The 20577-nt window shown below is 41.4% G+C and overlaps 1 protein-coding gene across 1 annotated transcript in view; it reads left to right on the top strand.

Moving 5' to 3' along the window:
* The window catches only part of EXT2 (exostosin glycosyltransferase 2), a 305577-nt gene that overhangs the window by 90201 nt on the left and 194799 nt on the right, over positions 1-20577 (top strand). The window contains exon 6 of the mRNA XM_078684358.1: positions 1294-1433. Within this exon, the coding sequence (XP_078540484.1) occupies positions 1294-1433 (140 nt within the window). The remainder of the gene's footprint in view (positions 1-1293; positions 1434-20577) is intronic.

The following is a 20577-nucleotide window of genomic DNA, read 5'->3' as shown; positions in this document are numbered from 1 at the left end:
TTTTCTCCTGCACAGATCTTAACGAAAATTGGCATGCCATATCTTCGCTATATATGCGGGGGGCGTGGAGGAGGGGGGTGAAGGCAAACATTACAGGAAAGGGGGAAAATATGCTTTTTGATTGGAAAGTGCCACTGAACTATAGCTACATAATAAAGATATGATTGAAAACTATGGGAGTGCCTGTAACTGTTTTTGACCCTTTAAAATGATGATTATTAACATTTAAGCATCTGGCGAATCCTGCAAATCCCACCCTGCCTATTCAGCAAAGTAAGCCCAGCAGGCCATATAGGATCAGCAGGTCAACACATTAGTATATCCATAATAGAACTTTAGGAAACCGTGTAGAGCCGTTCACTCTTTGCGTCAATAAATTGCTTAGTTGACTCTTCCGAACGGGTCGATATTTGCAAATAATCGTCCGATACCAAACTGTGTGAAAGGCATAGTAAAACTGGTTATTTTACTTAAGGTCACTTGGGATGAGTTTCCAGGTGGATACTTTACATAGTAATGTGGTGTCTAAGAAATGTTCAGAGTGGGTTTCACCATAATCATTTACTGAGCTATATAGTGTAATGTATAATTCTTTGCTTTTCTCCATGTTAACCTTCTATTACTAAATTGTAAATGTCCTCTCGAGGCTGACCATTCCTGTAATAGTTAGGTGATGAAAATTTTAACTTAATTTTAACAATCCTGAGCTATTGGCAGATAAAAAATGTGTACCATGAAGGCAGTGAATTCCTTTAATTCTTAAAATTAAAAGCGAGTCTGCCGTCACTATAAGTTTACTAAAAAAGGACCAAACTGTACGTAATGCTTGCTTGTATGTTCAACCAGTCAGGGTCAGTTGTACAGGTTATGATTCATTTTCTGACATATATTTGGTGAGAAAGCCTAATTCTTTCTCAACTTTGCAGTTTGATAATCTCATATTTTGGCTCTTTGATTTACTTTGGCTTTTGATTTTGAGCGATTATTCTGGTTTAGTGGTGGTGTATAAGATAGGATAAGGCAAGGCTACCCAGTCTGTAGCTCTCCCAAAGCCTCGGTACCAGATTCCCGGTACAAGTATTGCATTTTATCTCTAGCTAGGTTATGGGATACAGTAATGATTTGGGTCTGTATTGGAATCGTTTGGAGGGGGTGCTTGTGTTACTTTGGCAATGTTGTCAAAAACCCTTACACTGATCCTGGTAGGACAGCAGGTTTGTTGGGTGGTGCACTCTCCTTTATGTACATCGATTGTATTACTTGTGTGACATCTCTGCTTGTTTATCCCTACAGGAAGCCACATTCTGTGTGATGCTGCGTGGTGCACGGATGGGTCAAGCTGCTCTGAGTGACATCCTGCATGCTGGCTGTGTCCCTGTCGTGATTGCCGACTCCTACGTTCTGCCCTTCTCTGAGGTTCTTGATTGGAAGAGGTGAGAACAGGACCAGGTCATCCCTTACACGGATCCTGGGATCTGTTACGTTTTCTTGATATGTAAATTTCCTAATTTACGTAGGACTGCAGAACAGTTCTAGGTATTCCTTTGCAGGGCATCTGATTGGTAATAGGGCAAAAAAAGAGTGGCCAAATCAAAAAGCTTTGGATCCTACAGAGGACAGTGAGTGAGAGAGTAAAGTAGAAATATGAAAGACCTAGACGTTTGGTCCAGGAATACAATTTTTTTCATATGCAGAGCACCAGTTTTTGTCGGGCACAGCTTTTAGTGACCAAAGTTACTGTTTTCATTAAGGTCTTTCACTTGCCTACGCTCCCAGTCCTTACTGGTTGAGTGAAACTGAGTATGTATGCATTGGTTGAGAAGATAATTACAAAGGCTACTTGTAGTATGTACAGGACACACAGGAGATGGTACTGGCATAAAGATGCAGGTGTTAATTGCTATATAACAGCGCCTAAGTCACACAGCCAACTTCTTAGTTTCAGCACCTCCGCTGACAAACTATTACTGCTACTCCTAAAGAAAAGATTTGACAGCATGTATAACATATGCAAGAGCAGAAGCTGAGAAAGAAAGACTGATGGAAATAAAAAAAAATAAAAGAACAAATTATATCAGTAGGTAAAGTCATCATCCAGGTAAGGATGAGGTCTTGCCATTATCCGAAAAGGAAGTGTCCACTTTTAACCATTTGACTGATCAGTATTCATCTACCTCTGATTCTCCTGCTCCAAACTCTGTCTCCAAACTCCCACCCGTAACATCAGGACTAGCTACTTCCTAACTCTTTCTTTCACACAATCTGACTAGAATTACCATTATACCTCTCTACCGCTCCACTATCATTTTTATCCTCTGGAAAATTGAAACCATGTATCCTAATGAGCGTTCTCATGTCTCACTGTCCAACACAGACAACACTTTTGCAACACTTGGAACACAGTCCGATAAATCAGTTGTCTACCACAGAATGCACATATTTACGTGCTTACTACATTTGCTTCACTTTTATGTTGAACTTTTTTAACTTTATTCCAAACTTTTCTAAAATCAACACAGGCACACATTGCCACACATATAATGCAGCTGCCCCTGTTCTAATTTGCTGCAAAGAACAGGGTTTAACCCAAAAGGAGTCACAGGGACCTGGGTATACAAGTGTTATGGACAGAAGGGTCCCGGACTTAAGAGAGTAATTTATATACAGTGCGAAGATTTTGTAGCAATGAAAGAAAAGAGAGACAACAAATGGACAGGTACAATGTTTGTATTCACAAAGCACCTATATCAACCTTTTCATGGTTATAAGATATGTATCCAAGATAAACATTGGTGTCATCACATTATTTCTGTGCCCCCATAAAAAAGGAAGGGAAGTGTTTGTGAGGGAAATCGGTGAACAAAATGCAATTTAGAACACAGTATTCATTTGTATACACCAGTGGTCAATATTTCTATGTACATTCCTGAAATGATCCCCTTAAATCGGAGTCACACGACAAGGCAATCGTCACTGCGTTTTTTTTACAAAAACCAAATAAACAAATACTCCTGAGTAGCTGTACAAATCTTGATTTAGCAATAGGAGTTGGTAAATGTAGTGAGAATAGTCAACGTTTCGACCCTAGCTGTAGGGTGGATCGCCCTTACATTCGGGTCTTCATCAGGACTGGGGGGACGGTGGGCAAGCCTCCTAGGGTAAAGGGATAGAAAACTAATCAAAATCGGGTCCACAAAAGATCCCAAAAATAGTCATGGCGGGAGCACCCGCTAGACAATTCCATTAAAATACCTACACTGTACGAGGACTTAAAATCAGAATAAATGGCCAACATGGCGTTTACCTTTGAAAAGGAGCAAGTCGGCGGGCATCGGGAGTGTCTCAGAAGGGCCTCGTATTTTAATCTAGATCCATGAAAGAGCCATAGTTAGGGTAACGCGTGCTTAAAGGGTTAAGCGCACAAGAACCGACATGTTAAGTTCCATTCACTGTTAGTTACCTTTTTTCCCAAGGGTCCAGGTCAGGACTGTTAAGGATTGTCCGTTCCTGCAACAAAGGAGAGGGAGGACTAATCAATAAACCTATCGAAATCATCCCATTAGGAGATGAGATTGCTAGAGATGGGGCCTAACAGCAGCCGATTAATGGCTTACCTATTACGCTTGTTTGTTTTACAAAAACACGGTCCCGAGGCAGTCAATGCACGCGTTGTTCGTAACCAGGAAGCGAAACCAGCAGTGGGTGTGGTTACGTTATATATCGGGTGCTGCAGAAACTGAGAGCAGACTCGCCTATGGGTTGCTAAGTAACCAAGAACGCTATGCGTTAACCCGTGAGCCCAAGGGTAGTGTTTTCATCTCGTGCCATAGCAACTGGAAAAAAGACTCGCAGACAGTTTGAAGACTCGCAGACAGATTACTGTGACCACATTATTGTGGGACCATGAGGATTGAAGTTGTTACTATGCAGATTTGGATCAGAAGTCTGAAAAATCTGTGTTTCCAAAAGAAAGGCAAGGCTGGTGTACCTAACACACACGTTGGTAAAGACACAGCCACATATTGATATGCCGTTATTAACAGGATTAGTCGGGGATAGATAGTTTAAAAAACCATGTTGGCAAAGAAAATGATTTCAAAAACCACATTAATGTGGGACCATGGGGATTGAAGCGGTTACTATGCAGATTCAGATCACAGGGCCGACAAATCTGTGTTTTCAAAAAGGAAGGCAAGGCTGGTGTACCTAACACACACGTTGGTAAAGACACAGCCGCAAATTGATATGTCGATATTCACAGGATTAGTCGGATAGTTTGAAAAAACCATATTGGCAAAGAAAGATAGTAATTTCAAGGGAAAAACAACAAAGTTGGTAAAATCTACTAAGTAGACTTCTGATCCGAATCTGCATAGTAACAACTTCAATCCTCATGGTCCCACAATAATGTGGTCACAGTAATCTGTGCAACGCGTGCATTGACTGCCTCGGGACCGTGTTTTCGTAAAACAAACAAGCGTAATAGGTAAGCCATTAATCGGCTGCTGTTAGGCCCCATCTCTAGCAATCTCATCTCCTAATGGGATGATTGCGATAGGTTTATTGATTAGTCCTCCCTCTCCTTTGTTGCAGGAACGGACAATCCTTAACAGTCCTGACCTGGACCCTTGGGAACAAAGGTAACTAACAGTGAATGGAACTTAACATGCCGGTTCTTGTGCGCTTAACCCTTTAAGCACGCGTTACCCTAACTATGGCTCTTTCATGGATCTAGATTAAAATACGAGGCCCTTCTGAGACACTCCCGATGCCCGCCGACTTGCTCCTTTTCAAAGGTAAACGCCATGTTGGCCATTTATTCTGATTTTAAGTCCTCGTACAGTGTAGGTATTTTAATGGAATTGTCTAGCGGGTGCTCCCGCCATGACTATTTTTGGGATCTTTTGTGGACCCGATTTTGATTAGTTTTCTATCCCTTTACCCTAGGAGGCCTAGGAGGCTTGCCCACCGTCCCCCCAGTCCTGATGAAGACCCGTATGTAAGGGCGATCCACCCTACAGCTAGGGTCGAAACGTTGACTATTCTCACTACATTTACCAACTCCTATTGCTAAATCAAGATTTGTACAGCTACTCAGGAGTATTTGTTTATTTGGTTTTTGTAAAAAAAACGCAGTGACGATTGCCTTGTCGTGTGACTCCGATTTAAGGGGATCATTTCAGGAATGTACATAGAAATATTGACCACTGGTGTATACAAATGAATACTGTGTTCTAAATTGCATTTTGTTCACCGATTTCCCTCACAAACACTTCCCTTCCTTTTTTATGTGGGCACAGAAATAATGTGATGACACCAATGTTTATCTTGGATACATATCTTATAACCATGAAAAGGTTGATATAGGTGCTTTGTGAATACAAACATTGTACCTGTCCATTTGTTGTCTCTCTTTTCTTTCATTGCTACAAAATCTTCGCACTGTATATAAATTACTCTCTTAAGTCCGGGACCCTTCTGTCCATAACACCTGTTCTAATTTGGCCTATCAACAAATCATGGTGAAAACCCATCCTATTGGTTGGTGTGGCATAACATGGTATGTCTAAAATGTCTCTCTGAATGTCTTTATCGCATCTAAATTTGTTCTTAAACATTTTATTTTGATTTCATTAAACACCTTCAGGTAAACAAGTACGAATAGTAGTACATTAAACTAGAGGACAGCAGCACTTTACTCATAAGCAGAAAAGGCAGAATACTGGTCCTAGGTAACGGGAACAGCATATAATATCGTAGCAGTTTAGGCTTTCGGGTCTTAACATCATTTTTTACATATATAGAGTATAATCTTTACTGTGTGATAGTTCTCAAGTCCCAGTAATGCACATTGCATTATTAAACTTTCTGAGATTTCATGGGCCAGCTCCGACCCTCATACACATTTCTCAGCCAGCACACACTGATCGATATTCAAGTCACACGGCACCAGTGTCTGGTACCTCTGAGCTCCCCCATAGCCTTGCAGCATCTTGACAACCTTGTACTAGCATATCTTGAGTTTGGGTCATCACTCCATATTCCTAATAACATCAGGTTAGTCCTTTACTTCCCAATTAGTGGGTTCCCCAGTATTGACTTAGTCAGTTACTGGCTTCTTTCAGAACCCCCCCCCAACTTGGAGGGAAAAACTATATGGTGTGGGAGGATTTACTTGTTTGACCACTGCCCATAAGGCAGAGCTCCACACTTATTTTTCAATTTTTTTCAGTACCTTTTGTGCATAATACACCCTATGAAGTAAGTTAATCTGCACCAGTCCAAATCCTGTCCAAATGGTTTGTTCAAATGACTGTCTGAAGCCCTCTTCTATTCGATATATTCCATTTCCGGGAGATTCACTATCCAATGCAGTTTCAGGCTGTTTAAGTTGACCGGGGTATTGACCAAAACTTATGAGTCGGGGAACACCGCTTCTTGGGTAAATCCTCTGACAGCACCCTGTGTTCCAAAGGATCACGATCTGGAATCTGGGTACCACTACTGATATGTACTCACAATGCCTGACTAGAGAAGAGGTGTGAAAACCTGGTACTGTATTGCTTGCGTTCCATTTCAGGGAGGACCTGGCCTGACAGTTCGGGCTGGGCTGTTCACATTGGAGAACGGTCAAGACTGATTTGCAAACAGAGGCTGCATGCTGTGCAAAATAATAATGATTATTCAAAAACATCCAGATACGCGGGGTGCCTTCATTAGCAGTGGAGCATGAGGGAACACAACTGCATCAAAGAATAGAAACAAAACCTAGTCCAGGCAAGCATCCAGTAGGTTTGACTTTAACAGTGACCTCACAGAGAATTAACAAGGACAGAGTATAGGCTGGCCCCAGGCGGCCATAAAGTGACCGAAAAAATTTGTTGACCTTATCCAGAAACGACGCAACTCTGAAAAATGTTGATCTATAAAGAAAGCCCTCAAAACACTGATATTGTACAAAAAATACTATTCTACATTACCAACTGCTTCTTCATCACTGGAGGAGGATTGTACACAGAAAAGGATACATAATTATCTAGATGCAGAGTACGTAAGGGCTTCAGCAGTACAAAACTTTCTACTCAACCACAAATGAAGAGAAATATTAGATTTAAGGTAGTAATCTACCAAGAACTCGGTTCATACTAAATACAAGGAACAAGACACAAGATACAGCTCTACACCATATTCACCATCTGACCACTTACATACAGTTTCAGACAAGCACCTAGACTGGCCAACAATGTGAAGTTCAGAGGGGTTGATGCATGGACCATGCACATCCTGGATTCCAGAGATGACCAATAGTTAGAACATTATTTAATCAGACCTTTTCCATACTCATGAAACTGTGTTATTGTATCATTTAGAAAATAGCTTTGGAGCATGAGGTGGCTGTGCAGATAGGAGAATAACATTTTCTCATTGAGAAACTATCTAGGGACAAAAAGACTAATCCCCCTATCAATGCTGGAAACTGGGTTAAGATAAACATCAGAAAAAGCAAAGCAATAATGAAAACTGAAGCTAGCATAGCATAGTAAGGACATATAAGGCCGCTGTTCATGATCAAATTTACATGAAAGTGCATTTTGTATGGCCTGGCCACCACCAGATAAATACTGTAAAAGCGTAGGAGCTGCAGGCAAGAGAGTTGCTGTGGGAGCACCATGCGTTAGTCTATTGCTAATTCATAGGTTTTGGTGGGTAAGCATGATCAAAATTTGTGGCAGGAGATGGCGGAACTGTTACAATACTTAACCAGAAAGGGAAGCACAGGCAAAAGTCACTGAAAGAAAAACAATTTCAAATACCACCATTCCTTGTGTTTTGGATGCAGTCGACGCTACGTAGAGATAAGTTAGCACAAGCATTCTGCTAAGGAGTCATATGTGCTTGCACGCCTGTACTTTAGCCTTACTTGGTATACCTTTTGATGGTGACCATCTTTTTAATCTCCGGTAGACGAGATGCTAAAGAACATAATGACAATGAACCATAAAGCCTGGGGATGGTGTTGGGATTATAGAAACACTGGTGATATTAAATATGTCCCATAAGTCACCACAGGTTTTTTAAAATGCCAAGAAAATGGAACAGCAGCAGCTTGCACAAACAGCAATATTAGTGTTACAGTTTTTGGGGCATTACAAGGTTAACTACTATTGGGCCTCAACTTCAAACACCTATATGGGGGAGATTGATGAGTTTCCCACATTAAAGTAGAGAAATAGCCACAAACAGATGGGTAGTTTCAACAGTACAGAAAAGATATTGCAAATAATTCAAACGCTTGCCACCAAACACTCAACAAAAACACAAACCCACCAAAAACCATTTACTACTTTTGTTGGAAAATATATAATATCCTGCATAGAAGAAGTATAATTGGCAGAATAAGGAATGTTTTCACTATGTTTTCTCATCCTAAATGAGGTTAGGTGGCTTAGAATAATTATGGAATTGTCACTGCTAAACTGAGCTATGTGAAACCAATTCACTCCAAAATGTCTCCCCAATTAGCTATGGAGTCTTTATAATGAAAGTAGATTTGAAAGATGCATACTTTCATTTTGCGACACATCCAGCTTACTAGCAGTACCTCCAATTTGTGTACATTGAAACACGTTACCATTCGCAGTATTGTCTTTAGGTCCGCTACAAGGGTATTTACAAAATGTACAGTGGTGGTGGCTGCACTTTAGCATCTTCAAAATGTTCTTACCTACATGTCTGGTTGATAAAGGGGAACACACAAAGAAATGTGGGTTACATTCCCAACACATAGTGATGTAGATACTCCAATTGATATTTTCAATCCCTCCCAACAATTCTATCTGCAACCAAAACAAATACAGAAGTTGTTGGGTTCATGACTCAATTTGGTCACAGCAAAAGCCTATCTCTTAGTGCATATTTCAGAGAACAGTTGCTCTTAACCAATCATCACAATATCTGACAGAGGAGAACTGATGAAAGTATTAGGCATGATGGCTTCTTTATAGCATTGATTCCCAATGCAACTCCAGATGCTCCCAAATCATTATTAGGACAGTGGTCTCAAGCAACGGACTGGGTCTAGTAGGATATAGTGTTGCTGTCGCCCAGGATACATAAATCACAGGAAGAGGTGAAAGAGTAGGGAACTTTTGCTGCTGCCTAAATCTTTTGCAGCCCTACAGCTGCAGGTTCGAGTTACACCAAACACCTCGTTGACAGGCTGGTATTTATACCTGGTTTGACATAAGGATTTACAATAAGCGGTCACCAATCGAGGCAACACAGCATATCAATGTGTTGTCATTGAAAGCAGTGTCTATTGCTCTCGAAGCTTTTCTCAGAGGTGCAGAAGAAAGCTTTGTCAAAGCATGCAGACACTATGACAGCTTTGTGTTACTTTCAGAAGACAGTTGGTTGGACTGATCTGTCTCTGTTTTTGAAGGTAGCTCAACAGATTTGGCATGGAGCTCAATGGGTTCCTATAAATCTCCTAGAATGTTTACGGGTAATGGACTAAAACCTAGCCAAGATTACCTAGAAACATGAGTAGGAGATAATAGCGATTCTCCTATTTAAATGACTAGGAGAATCTGAATTTCATTAAAGACACGGAGGTTAACAATATGCATCATCCCTTTAATGCAAACTACACACTACTACTTAAAAGACATACATCTAAAGGAAAGTGTTCGATAACAGGACCTTCAAGTCATATAATAAGACTCTGCACATCACAGTCTTCCTCTTTGAAATGCAGTAAGAAACTCTCTTTCCATGTTCAAACGAAGGTAGAAACGATTCCAAGGACAACTGTAGAATATCAGTCGACTGAGGCCTCGTAGGGGAACAAGTATACCGAAAAAACTCTAACAATGATAACAGTCCTCCAAGGAGAGAATTCAGTCCGGAAATTAACTACTGGACGTTATCTGAAAGCAAGAGACCGTGTTAATGCTCCATCTCAACCACAATTTATTTTTCTGCAGTTAAATAGCATTTGTAACATGAGGTAACAAGGATTGCAAAACAAAGTATTCCTCATAACATTAGTTTATGGTTCATTACCACTAAATCCAAACTTAAAATATTCCCATAATGAACGCAAACATTAGTTCTCCTACTTAACTACCCAGCCCCCATTTTTAATGGCCACCAACACCTCAAAAGGCATGGGGGGATAATGTTAGCCTCTGTGTCCTTAATAAAATTCAGATTCTCTCGTCATTTAATTAGGAGAATCACTTTTTCAGTTCAAAACCGGAGGCAATCATGAGGCATGTTGGTAATCCTGCAAAACCACAACTGACATGTGCTCGATTGGTTTACAATAATATTTTGCAAAGGTAGTAGAATTAGACCAATCAAAGATTGGCACTCACAGAATGAGCCTGAATTTTCTGGAGGCCAAACCTTTGCTGATTGCATGGTCCACTTAACCCATTTCACAAATGTAGTAGGTGTTACATCTCTAAAAGGTTTCACAAAGGGATAAGAAGTTGTTCTGTATCATCAGGTCTAAGTTCCCTCATTCTTAAATCATATTCTTTCATGCAATTAACAACACAAAGTTGCTTCACGAATCATATGTTGGGTAAAACATAGAGTTAGACATTGTTTCAGTTCTTCTAACCAACTCAAAGTTTACCCAAAATACGTCAAAAACTCTCTCACCTCTAAATCTATAATATACAATACCATGTGACAGGATATTAAACAGAGCAAGGAAGCACGCTTCATAGAAAACCTATTGGGATCCAAGTATTTATTACTTGGCCATGAAGAAAAATGTACAGGCAAGAAGGTTAAAAGTACCTACCAGAACAAGGGATTGTTGTTCTCCATTCAAGTCTTCTGGAATGCCCTGCTCGGCAGGAAGAAAGAAGGGAACATCGCAAATTAAATCCAGCGTCATCGGAGACCATGCCTGGGATGGCCAAAAAGGAGTTATTAGCACAAGTCAGCATCCTTTCTGTCTGACTTTCTGTAGCACACTCTGAATCATTGCAAAGGGGCATGAGTTCCTTTTCAGAATTGCAGACAAGCGTTCACCACCAAAACATCCAGATCTGGCACCCAGCTGTAGTAGCTCTCCAGCAGAAATATCAGCCTGCTTGCAAAGAGTTCTAATTTTAGTGGGTCCGATACTTGGCACAGGCCTCTGAAGTAAGTCTCGTTCAGCTTTCAGTTGCTGTAATCCCTTATGAACATCGAGTTCCCGTCTGCTGATACATTTGTATTGCCAGAAAGATACTCTGCTCTCAGGCAGATGCTGTACTCCAGACAAAACATCAAAAGTTTCTTTGCTAAACCTGAAAGGTTTGAGGATCTTGAACCCCCCCAATCGGTTTATTTATGCCATGGCAGAAGCATGGTCCATTTTTAGAAGAAGTGCCCTGCCTTGCATACGATGTTTGAAGCTTATTAGTACGCAAAGACCTGCAGTCAATTTCAGATAATTTATGTGATGAAACCTTTCTTGTGAGACCAGATGCCCCAGTGTTGTGTGTGCCTAGATGAGCACCCCTGCCGTGAATGCTGGCATCAGACTACATAATAAGTTCTGGAGAGCAACCGAAGATCGCCAATTCATTCCAGGCAACCAGGTTCTCTATCCACCAAGTCAATTCTAACCTGGCGTCCTGATCTAGGTGAATCCTGTCCCATACCATAGACTGCCTTGCAGAGCCTTCACCTTTACTCTCTGCAAAACCTGATAATATAATGGGCCAGAAAGAGCCTGGAAGAGGAGAGGAGGCCCAGAAGTCTGGCAAGCTCCCTTAAAGTTAAAGAATCGCGTTTCAAAACAAATGTTATTTCCTTCAGAATCTTTGGCAATCTTCTTCCATGGTAGTAGAAGTAGCAGAAGATTTTCACTGTATCTATAATGAAACATAAAAACTTTAGAGATCTGGCCGTGGAAAGAATAGACTTTTCCCTGCTTATTATGAAACCTAACCTCTTCAAAACAGTAATCACTGTCTCCAAATCTCGCAGGATCTGATTCTTACATTGGGACATAATTAGAATATCATCCAGTAATAATCATACAAACTCTCCTCCCCCTGAGGTAAAACGCTACTGCTCTCAAAGCACCAAGATGCTGAAGAAAGGACTGTAGGTGAGAGTATGGAATTGAAAAAAACAACCTTGCCAAGTGAACTGGAAATACCATTGGCACACCTGCCACTTGTTTCACATGTAGTACAGAAAACGAAGATCATTCATGTTGCTACCATTTCGAGAAGGCAAACCTAGTAGCTTCTGAAAATGGCAGTTTCACTACGTTGCAAACTAACCTGCCTACGGGATTTGTTACGCCAACACAGAGGTCTGATGCACAATTGAGCATTTTCTTTGTGGACGGTAGGCATACTGTGACGTCTTTAGTGGAGGGAGAGTAGTATAATACACAGGAAACATGTTTACCAGAATATATTCTTTATTCCCCACACACACAGGAAACAGGTGTGTAACGTCTGACATAGGAGGTCTTAAAGTGTGTAAAGTTTTATCTAAAGATGAACAAACAGTGCAATTATTGACAAAGTGTTCAACCATTTTATCAATAGAAGGCTACCAGAAAGATTCCTTAACCACATTTTTTTGTCCTTACTACACCAAAATGCCCCTCATGACATAGACACAGAATCTCATCTCTCATGTCTATTGGTGGAATTACTTTACAACCTCTAAGGATAATAGTATTATCCACAGAAGTTCTGGTCTGACATCCCAGAAAGCCTTGCATTCTTTGGACAAAATCTCTTTCCTTGGCCAACCTTCAGACATATACCTTACAATTTCCTGTAGAACCTTATCCTCATCATGCTTTTCCATCCATCTTTTATGGTCAATGACAGATGGCCCTGTCTTTATTCCACACACACAGGAAACAGGTGTGTAACGTCCAGCAGCTCAACAGCACCGACTGGGATAACACCTAATACAGAATGCATGTCTGACTACATTCTGAATTCTATTACATCACTAACTAAGATAGAAACATAAAAGGGAGTTCAAAATACTTTTCATTTCTAATGAATCTCATATAATTTCTCGGCGGCTTGAAATGTTATCAGTGTCCAGTACATGCTTTACCTCTCTCGCCCATGTCTGCTGCTGATTGTAAATAGCATGCGTCACCCGACATTGCAACACGTGCGCTGCAGTTCTTCCACATGGCACACAGACCGTCAAAGACCCCACCTGATGTGTCGATTCCGGTGGCAGGGAGCAGCCTGTTGTAGAGGGACAAAGCTGTAGTCACTGGATGCAAGTGGAGATATTCTGCAGGTCCAGGCTCAACATTAAAGCTCCTGCAGGATGTAGAGGCGGCCATGTGCCTCCCACCCATCTCTGGTGCTCCTCACCCAGCACCAGTCAAGAGCGCCCGTAATCTACCAGCACCGGAAGATAGGGGCCGTACTGCAGCAACACACGTCCAGAGCCCACCCGGGAGACCTGCAGAAGCCCCAGTGTGCAAGGTGAGAAGAGCTACTGAGTTCAACAAGAAGCTATAGGAGGGGCTCTTTGAGTAACTTACCAGGACAAGGTCCACACCCTTCCTAAGCGCTAGGAAGCCCTCACAGGTATTAGCGCACTATAACAATATTTGTAACATAACATCTGAGCACATAATCTTCCAATCTGGTAATTTGGCTCCTGAAATCCAGGATTCTGGTTACTTGCAGTTGCCTCAGTAGTGTTTAGACGTTGTAAAGGAAGGTAAGCGTGCTGCTAGTATAGCTGTATTGCTGAAAAAAGGAAACAATCTTGTACATGTCTATGCATTGCAAGCTGCTGTCCAATGTATTAAGTAGTCTCAACAATCTGGGTTATCCTATACCTTTTATAGGTTATTTTGCCAACAGTCTCTGCTTTTGCATTGAGGAAACCGACATCACTTGTCCATTTTCAAAACTCCTGTAATTAAGAAATTACAAATGTGCATAGAAGCTAGAACACTGTTGCCACCTTAATGGAAATAAAAAAGATTACCGTTACAGTGTTAATGTGAGCCCCTTTGAACCACTAACTTTATGCACTGCACAATAACTCATTTTAAGTATAGCTTTCTCTGTGGCACTTAGTTGATTACACAAGTTCTGCAAACTACATTCTGTTACTGGACGTTTCCTGATTCCACGTAGTTAAGGATGCAATAATGTCCTACTCATCCACATTGTCTGCTAAGTGTCTTCTCCTTTTCGCATGAATCAAGGCATTTAATTCACCAACATTCTTGCAATTCTACCAGAAGTGGCTGGAAGGGCTGTGCATAGTTTTGCAATTTATTAAGCATTGTTAAAGTATTTTATTGATAGAAATAGCTCACTCCGGAAACCTAGAGTTGTTTCTAGTTTTTCACAACTTCATTGGAGAAGATATATCCAAATATCTTGAAATGCAAGTTGAATTGTCGGGGGTGTTCCCTTAGCTTACGCCACAGCAAAGAACACTGGCTGGAAGAGCGCTGATACACTGCACATAAAATGGAGCCTCAATAGTGTGTGTGTGCGTGTGTGTCTGTTTAAAAAAACCTGCTTCTAGCAAACGTGTACATCCACTACGGGACATCTGTGCACACATTTGTTAAGCACTGTTGTCTTGAGAAATACAGGATAGGTTACATTTCCCATTGGTCTCGTGTATGATCAAGTGTGCATGTCACAAATCCAGTATTGGCGCAGATATTTGGTGCTCATTCTAGTCTACTGTAAACGGGGAAATACATTTAGACAACATTTTAACATCATCTTTCCCAAATTTTACATAATAGTTTGAACTTCAATTCTCCTATGCCCCTATAGAAAACCACACTTAAAGCCAGATAAAAATCTGTGATTTCCTACAGAGTTAGCCAAACAAAAAAAAGACACTAGAGAAGCCGGGCTCGAGCCAAGACTCGCCGATACAGAGTGGCTACATATATTATCCTCTCAGGATATAATAATGTTTCAAGAAACATGGGCCACACACGACTTGCATATAGAAGGATTCCACTGCTTTAGCGTAGTGGCGCCCAAGCCAAATTTTGGCCGTGCAGGAGGGGGCTTATTTATCGGGATCAGTATAGCAGCTGGTGGGAGTTTCAAGATAATAAACACAAACAACCCTAATATACAAGTAATAGAATACAAGCGTCGAGTCCCTTTCTATTTAATAAACTTTTATAATAATGATTTTTATTCTATTCCAAATAAGACCGACAATATAAGATGTCCCGGAGACGGGGTTAGCACACAAACTGATTTGCAATTTTTCTTTGTTTGTAAATTTTATCTAAAATATGTAAAAATGGTTTTTAACTCCCTTTTTTAAAAAACATAGACCAATTACTTTGGGGGAATCCTATCAACTGCTGCTTTCCTTGGATAATGAAGAATTAATTTGTCGCACTAGCACTTTTTTGAGAATTGCCATCCGAGCTCGCAAAATGATGGACAATGCCTGAGTTTTTCCCTGAATATTAATCTGTAAAATTTGTTTGATATTTCTATGGCTTAATTAATCTTATTTGGATTTTATAATAATTGTGTAAATTGTGTATGTGCTTTTATGAATTTTTGGAGTTTGAATAAAGATTTATGAACTGAACTGAACTGAACACCAGAGAAGCAAAAAGGCACTGGAGATATACTTATCCAAGCTGATTAAAAGCCACCTATCTTATAAAAATTAAGAAATGCAACCAGATGATAAGAGGCCAATTTTTTTTTCTATTTAGAACATTAACCAAGTTCCCGATCTGGCGGTAGAACATTTTCATATGATTAACATTTTCATATGATTAACAATTTCCCTCGTCTATTTCTAACAATATTCCTTGATCAGCCATTTTCTGTGTGGATCTAGCCTCTTTTTTTTTTTTTTCTAATCTAGATTACCGGGTATTCTTCCTCAGCACAATGTATTCCTTTCGCTCTGTCTTGACTGGATTGACACATTAGTTGTACACGTTTCAGGAAGCTCTGCTTTCATTATCTACACCTCCATTACAGGCGATGCAGAAATTAGGATTGCCAGACGAAGCAGAGCCGTTGGTTCATCATGAGATCTCGGACCAGCTCGTTGGGTCTGTGATCTTAGTCTCTTCTTACTAGATTAATTATTAGTGTTAATCAATCTGTCATCTACAAGCACTATCACTAGAGAAACCTCTCCTAAACAAACTTGTTTAAAACCCACTAATTTAAATAACTTTTAGCCAATTTCGTTTCTCCAGTATTGGTCCAAGTTGTTGGAGAAATTGGCTTTTAAACACCAGCAACACTGTGTGGAATCACACCGCCTTCTCAAATCTTTCCAAGTAGGCTTTTAGTTTGGTAGAAGCACAGAAATATCAGTGCTCTCTGTAGTCGGTGGCATCTACGGATAGGTGGCCAAAGCTCTTTTAGACTTCTTGGCCACTTTTAACATGAATGATCAGGCTAGCTTCATCTACGGACTTAAACAGCTGTCTCTTAATCATATTTGAACTGTCTTTCCTGTTACGCCTTATCGGCATCAAGCTGTAGTGCTCCCTTCTAATGAGTCTAAGCCAAAAGCACTCAATAGGGCGGCCTCACCAAGGCTCCATTCTTTCACCCTTAGTTTTTTAAATCAACGTGCACCCCTTTTCCCAATTATTATCTAAAATTAGTGACAAGTTTTACATGTATTCAGATGACACACAGTGATTTTTGTGCCTTTGAGGAGGATGCTCGTTTTATCTCAGCCCTGCCCCAAACCCTGCACTTGGTAGGCAATGGATAGTGCCGAATTTTCTCAGATTAAACCTGTCCAAAACAGAGTTATTGATAGTGCCAAATGGAGCACTGATCCCCGATGCTCTTAGATTGCGTTCTTCAGTCGACCTCCCCGTTGTCTGCCTCTTCCATAGTATGTAAAAAGAAACAATTCCCAACAGGTATTATTTAAGAGACAATTTTCAAAATGTATGCAATAAGCATTACCAGTAATAACCAACAAGGAGTCACTTGAGTTCTTTGAAAACGGTATTATTCACCAATAATAAACAAGGAAGTATTTTCGGGGTAATACAGTTAAACAGCACTGTATAGAAGGAATCATGTGACAACCCAGTGGCACTTGGTAAGTGGTGATATATACAATAGATAACTGTGAAGGTGCAAGTGCTAAAGTGAGCAGCGTGATCGGCGCATAGTGACAGATAATAAAACAGTGGTTGCTCCAAAGTAAGATCAAGTTGTAATCACTTAAAACATAATTCGAAACAATTTAACAGGAGCACCAAGCTTGATATGCGTCTTAAGATTATGCTGTAAGGTCGACGGCGTTTCGATCCCTCTGAGTTGGGATCATCATCAGGACGGGGTTGTCGACGTGAGCAGTGCTGTGGGGGGGAGAAAGGGCAAATGAGAGGGGCGCAGGGGAGGGGCGCAGGGGAAGGCGGGGGATCAGAGGGACGGGCCAGTGCTGGTGTGGCGCTACTAATTAACTTGCAGGCTGGAGGTGATATTAAAGTGAATGGAGCCTAGCCATGAAAAATGGCTAGGTGGTGGTTGCTGCGCAAGTGCAGTGAAGGCGTGAGCGCATATGTCGTCAGCCAAGGAAGTATCCTGGTGATGATTAAGGTAATAGTCAGAGAGGTGTTGGAGTGCTAAGTTTTCCATTAATGTGACTAAGGACTAGCCAGGGATATAATACTGGTGTCGCTAGGTCCAGCGGCGGTTAATGGATGAGTATGGTGGGTGAAGTGCGCGAGGGCAGAAGCGCAGGATGTTAAAACTTACAGCGTCAGCCCGGTGGGGACCTCGTGGGCTTGGCGAAGGCTCAGGGATGGCTTGCTGCAAGGGAGTACAGAGTTATATATGTTTTTAGTTATAATTGTATGCACAGAGTGGGATGAAACCGTCTTAGTGCGGCCAAGATCATAGTCGTAGCGAAAAAGTTACCTGATTGTACAATGAGTCGAATCAGAGCAGTGGGGGTTTGATGGGGCGCCTGCGGAAAAATCAATAAAGTAGCGAGGGTCAAAGAACCGGCAGTGGCGGGAGATATAACAATATGGATCGCGGAGAGATCGCCCGGCGTGGGCGAGACTCTAGCATACCTGTATGAATCGAGGCAGCACAGGGCGATGAGGGCTCTGTTGTATTAAGTCAGGCTGGCAGTGAATGCCGGAGCTATCAGGGGCTCGGTGTCCTCAGTCGGCAGTTATGGGAGCCGAGTGAGCGCGGGGCGTGGTTAGGGTGGAAGGGCGGGATCGGGGTGTGCCTGGGTGGTTGCGTGGCAACCATTGCAAACAGGAAGTATCCTGGGTGAGGCGGTGCAGCGCTCGGCGGCGCGACCGACGGGCTGGAACTAAGCGCGACATCCTCAACCTTACAGGGCCACGTATCAACAACACTCTCCTCATAACCGTATTGAGGTTCAAGTGGCATGACAAATATTGGATTACAGAAGGAGTATCTGAAGCAGACAATACATTGTTTAAATTGATTGTAAAATGTCAATTCAGTACTTGTAACAGCATAACAGTTAATGCAGGGTGAATATACATTCGCTTATAATCAACTGTTCTAGCATACGGTTAAGGGCTGTTTCACATAAGATTAGTGTCCAGCTAGGTATATGGTATGAAACCGGTGGGTTAATTTACATCAAGTTATGGGGGTGGAGTAGCAATTATACAGTGGTGGAGGTCACATAAGGTAAGTGCCTAGCTGGGCATCTGGTCTGAAACCGGGCGATTAATTACATCAGGCTATGTCAGTGGGCATTTCCAGATGGGTGGAGTTAAACCGTAATGGTATTGGTCCACTCATCAAGAGTGTTCAGCCCGTGGTTGACCGAGTCAACGCGTGAGATCCATTTGCACTCTGCTCTTCCTAGAAGAGAGGCCATGTTACCCCCCCTGAGGGGCAATGTGGCTTTTTCGATGACCATCCATCTGAGATCTGTATCAACATGGGACATTTCTAAGAAGTGTGTAACCAAGGGAGCAGTGAGGACTTTACAGTTAATTCTGCTCTTATGTTGGATTATCCGTTGTTTTACCATTTGGGTGGTTTGACCAATGTAGATGAGGTTGCAGGGGCACCGAATGGCATAGATGACATTTTGAGTTTTGCAATTGGAATGGTGAGTGAGGGGATGCGTTTGTCCATTGTAAATGAATTCTTTAGTTTCGATAGTCAACTCGCATACACTGCAGGACTGACATTTGAAGTGTCCGATCACTGGGCTGAGGCCCCAAGCGGCTGTGATGGTGTGCTTTTTGGCTTCTGGGGCGGGCCAGGTGATGGCATGGACCAGATGGTTGGAGATGTTTTTGCCCTTTTGGTAGGAAAATAAGTGTGGTTCATGGAATTTTTCATTAGAGCGTAGAATTGGCCAGTTTCTCTTGATAATTTTGGCGATTTTGTTGCTGTCTGGGCTGAAGACAGAGACGAAAGGGATTCTTGTCATGGATTTTTGGTCGTTTTTTGGAAGTAGTAGGTCTTCACGGTGATTGTACCAAGCCCGTTTTTTTGCTTTAGTCACCAGCCGTCGTGGATAGCCTCTGTTGATAAGTTTGTTGACCAATATCTCAGCCTCCCGGAAGTTCTTCCGGTATCTTCCATAGTATGTCATCTAGATATACGCCTTGACTCAATTTGGTCAATTCTCTCACATGCTACTATTGTTTAAAAACTGTGCAGAATATCAAACCTTTCCTAGATAGCCGACATCATGTGATAACTACGTTCATCCGGTCATTCATTGACTATAGAAATGCCATTTTGTTATCTGCATCAACAAAAATTCATGAATAAATTAATTCTATATTTATATAGCTTGACAGCTGGCTTAGAAGACCTATGGATGAGGACTAATAATTTGGACGGCATGCATTTTTCCACAGGTAGCCGGTTCAATATTTTTTGGGATTAGTCTGGCTATCATATGTTGAATCGGCTGTAGCTTACGTAACATATACGCTGGTTGACCTAGCTACAGAGCATTACCAGAATCCAATCTTGATGCCACTTAAGAGTGTACAGTCATCCTCCTAATCAGATCTGGAACCTGATGTAGAATTTTTTCTCAGAGACTTAAGTATGGCCAGATATAAAGAGGTTGGCAATAGAATTTGAGGGATGAAGCTGAGATCTATGTCAAACGTGACGCCAGATTCTTTGCAACAAGAGCAGTGCTTTGCGGCCTATCCAAGTCCGAAGGCCACCGCTGTGCATCGAGGTCGATGATCTGCCACCAAAGCGCATGATTTCAGATTTATCTGAAATTATCTTTACACTGCTTTTTTTCCATGCAGTCTGCCACAGGATGGACTGTGACACGGTGTCGAAAGCTGCTGACGAATCCAGCAGGATCACTTCTGCCTAATAATAAAACAACTGCACTTAGTTCAAAACGTGGCCACTTTGCTTGTCTGTGGGGCGTCAACATATTACACCAACTCTGAACCATTCACTTTTTGTATACCAAACAATATTTCAAAACTAACAACTGTACTCCGCACTTTACACCAACAATTCCCTGATTTTATTGTCACTAAATTTGAATGTTATACTGGTCCTTGTAACCTTGTGATGTTTCTCTGTTAAGTAT

This window comes from Lissotriton helveticus, chromosome 3_2 (genome assembly GCF_964261635.1).
Source record: "Lissotriton helveticus chromosome 3_2, aLisHel1.1, whole genome shotgun sequence".
Taxonomy (NCBI): Eukaryota; Metazoa; Chordata; class Amphibia; order Caudata; family Salamandridae; genus Lissotriton; species Lissotriton helveticus.
This window is presented reverse-complemented; position numbering and strand designations above follow the sequence as displayed.